Consider the following 3,399-nt stretch of genomic DNA (forward strand, 5'->3'; position numbering starts at 1 on the left):
GATTGATCCCCCCGGATTTCGCAAACTCGACCTTCGGAAGGATATTTGATTTTTTGATGTAAGGTGGAAGAAACCGCCCCTAGCGCATGAAGCCAAGGTCTGACTACAATTGCCGTGTAGGGTGAAAAAACATCTACGACTATAAAATCCACCTCCACCACCTCTGAGCCAGTCTGCACAGGCAGTCGTATTTGACCCTTCGGGGTAACAACTCTTCCTTCAAAACTGATCAGCGAAGAATGATATGGTGTTAAGTCACTAAGTTTGAGGTTCAGCCCCCTGTAAAGATCAGGGTACATTATTTCCGCGGTGCTTCCTTGGTCAACCATCACCCGTTTCACATCGTAACCCCCAATTCTGAGGGTGACGACCAACGCATCATCATGAGGCTGGACGGTACCCACCTTGTCGGCGTCCGAGAAGCCTAAAACCAGCTGATCATCAAGTTTGCTCTTCTTCGGACCCTGGCCAAATTCACCCGCAGGTGACCGATCCATAGACAAGACCTTGGATGGCCAGGATCCTGTTCTACCTGGGGCTGCAAAGATAACATTGATAGTTCCCAGAGAGGGTTTCAGAGGGTCATCCCTCCGGGAGTCCGCGCTTATCGGACCTCCTCGGCCACTGGTGTGATGTAGGAGATGTCGCAATTTCCCCTCGCTGACTAGTTGTTCCAGATGAATCCAAAGTCCCTGCAGTCCTCAGTCGTGTGCCCATGATCCTGGTGGTATTGGCAGTAGAGATTGCGATTACGTCGGTCAGGATTCCCTGCCATCTTGTTCGGCCACTTGAAGAACAGCTCGTTCTTGACCTTTGCCAAAACTTGGTGGACTGGGTCTCTGAATACGGTGTTGACGGTCTGGGGATTGGCTGTTCCTGCCTGTGCAGGAAAGTCTCTCCTCGGCTTGCTGCTGGTGTATCGATCCGACCTGAAATCCCTCATTTCCAGGGGGATAACCTTCTCCTTGCCTTTCCCTTGTTGTTGGTCTTCTTCGACTCTTTTGTACTTCTCAATGCGGTCCATTAGCTGGCGAATGCTAGTAACGGGTTTACCGAACAGGGATGTCCTTAAACCGTGATCGGTAGGGAGGCCGAGCTTAAACGTTTCCAAAGCCATTGCGTCAAAATTGCCCTCCATGTCGTTAAACATTTCCCAATACCTATCTGAGTACACCTTCAGGGATTCTCCTTCCTTCATGGTCAAAGACAGCAGGGAGGACAGAGGTCAGGCCACTCTTCGGCATGTAACGAATCGCGAACCAAATGCTTGGGTGAGCTCTTTGAAGGAGCTGATGGAATTTAGGCTCAGCCCATCGAACCACCTCATGGCAACTAGCCCAAGACTGGAAGGGAAAACCTTGCACATCAGCGCTTCGTCCCTGGAGTAGACAACCATCCTTTGGTTAAAATGACTCACGTGTTCCACGAGGTCTGTTTTGCCGTTGTAGATGGTGAACGCTGGTTGGTTAAAGCGCCAAGGAAGTCTAGCCTCTTCGATCCTGCACGTGAAGGGCGACTTGGAAATCTGGTTTAGAGCCTTACTCATGGCGTCACTTTCGACGTCTTCGCGTGATGGACTTCTGCGTTGCCCCTTGTGTGGAGACTCCTGTTCGTAGGTATAGGTCTTGCTGGCCGGTGTCCTGGATTTGGGTTAATAAGTGACGTTCGGCTCATCATCAGGGTCCTCATCAGAATACGAGGGAGCTCGTTTCCTCTTTGCATGGCGTAATTCCCTTTTTAGCTTTTCAACTTCCCACTGAAAATCTCGGTTCTTCTCTGCATGGGACATGTGGCTTCCACCATGTGACTGGCTCTGACCAAGGGGTACGGTGTGCACGCTACCCTCGCGGTCTTGCCTTCGCTCTAGGTTAAGGAAAGGGTCCTCTTGCTGAGGCGCCCTAGACTCCGCTTCTTGTTCACCGTGTTCAGCCATCACCTACTGTTGTCTCCACCCCTGCGCAAGCTCTTTCCCACAGACGGCGCCAATTGTAAGGTTAGTTTTTGTTGCCCAAGCCCAAAGGATATGGGTTTAAGGCCCAACGAACCCAGAACAATGAATTTGTAGAGAGTGAATCGAAAGAGCTGGGCTGGATATGAAGCACAGAACAGTTGGCTAGGTTACGTGCAGTGATGATAACATGAACTGAAACTTAGATAACTCTATGAATGAATGTCCGAAGAGGCGTTTTATTGAATGAACCGTGATCACAATATTCAGAGTTACAGTAAAGCTTTTCTCTCTCCTTCTCTTTCTTTTTTCCGATCCCCTATTATCAGGGACCCTTCTTCTTTATATAGCATCTCTTCCTATCATCTCCATCGTCCACTTGTTCTTCATCCATGCATCCACTCGAGTGCATGTCACATCATGTGTCTACTTTAGTTCTTTGTGAGTGGCGGTAGATGATGTTGCACTGTTCAGGGGTCTTCTCCACATAAATGTGGCCAGAAAAGCTGTTGCAGCGCATTAAATGCGGTGGTACCAGCTTTTCCTTCAGATATCTTTTAGTTTTGATCATTTCCGAATCCACCCAGGGTCTATCATTGCCGTTGGGACCGTTGGGAAGATTAGTCGGACCCTTCACACGTTCGTTTGATCAAGGCTCGTCATAGCCGAGGAGCAAGACATCCTCAGACCAACGGTGACCTCTTCGGACGACACTCCCCTTCTGCTTCTGGGCTTCCTGCTCTAAATGGGCCGCCCCAACCACCTATTAATTCTCAGAAATGCAATAGTCCTTAGCAGGCGATTCCAGGCCCGTTAGGTAGCTTTGGGCTTTGTTCCCCCCACATTAATTAAATAATGAATTATTTAAAAAAATTTGATACCATTTTAATAAAAAATATAAAAATAAAATAAAATGTTAAAAATTTAAGTCGTTTTTTTTCCTCTGACATAAAAAAATTAAAATTTTTTATTTAAATGAATGCCCTTATGCTATCCATTAAAAAAAAAAAAAAAACCCCATTAATAAATACAAAAACCCAAGTGCAATCTGTTACTGTACATTACTTTAAAAAGTATTGTTAACTCATCTAAAATAATTCGTAACTCAAGTTCCTCAAAGTACTGCAATATTGGTTGGACAAGGTCTCTCTCTCTCTCTCTCTCTCTCTCGCATTAGATATCTTTGTGGAATAATTGACTCTCGTCGTCCCCATCAATCGTAATTCGACTAGTATGGTATAACACAGGCCACGTGTTGCTTTATGATAAGGCAGAAGACCCCACCACCAGGATTTCAGAGTATCTAATAAGAACATAAGACAATACTTGCCCAAATCACGCTGTAAAAAAACACTTTGTATTTATAACCGTAGAGCACACACTCATTCTATCCTCTGCAGTACCCATTCCTTTTTTTTTTTTTTTTTCAAATCTCCCAACAACATCGGAGA

At 46.3% G+C, this 3,399-nt stretch overlaps 1 protein-coding gene across 1 annotated transcript; it reads right to left on the reverse strand.

Annotated features, from left to right (window-relative positions):
- Positions 1–664: 664 nt before the first annotated feature.
- On the reverse strand, positions 665–1,198 carry LOC136062050 (uncharacterized). Its single transcript, XM_065760644.1, has one exon. It carries the CDS (start codon positions 1,196–1,198, stop codon positions 665–667), a length of 534 nt encoding a protein of 177 aa, XP_065616716.1.
- Positions 1,199–3,399: the final 2,201 nt, after the last annotated feature.

This window comes from Quercus suber, unplaced genomic scaffold (assembly GCF_002906115.3).
Source record: "Quercus suber isolate HL8 unplaced genomic scaffold, Cork oak 2.0 scaffold_376, whole genome shotgun sequence".
NCBI lineage: Eukaryota > Viridiplantae > Streptophyta > Magnoliopsida > Fagales > Fagaceae > Quercus > Quercus suber.

Excerpts from the sequence above, each read along its gene's own strand:
- LOC136062050 (XM_065760644.1), bottom strand. The coding sequence starts at position 1,198 with ATGAAGGAAGGAGAATCCCTGAAGGTGTACTCAGATAGGTATTGGGAA.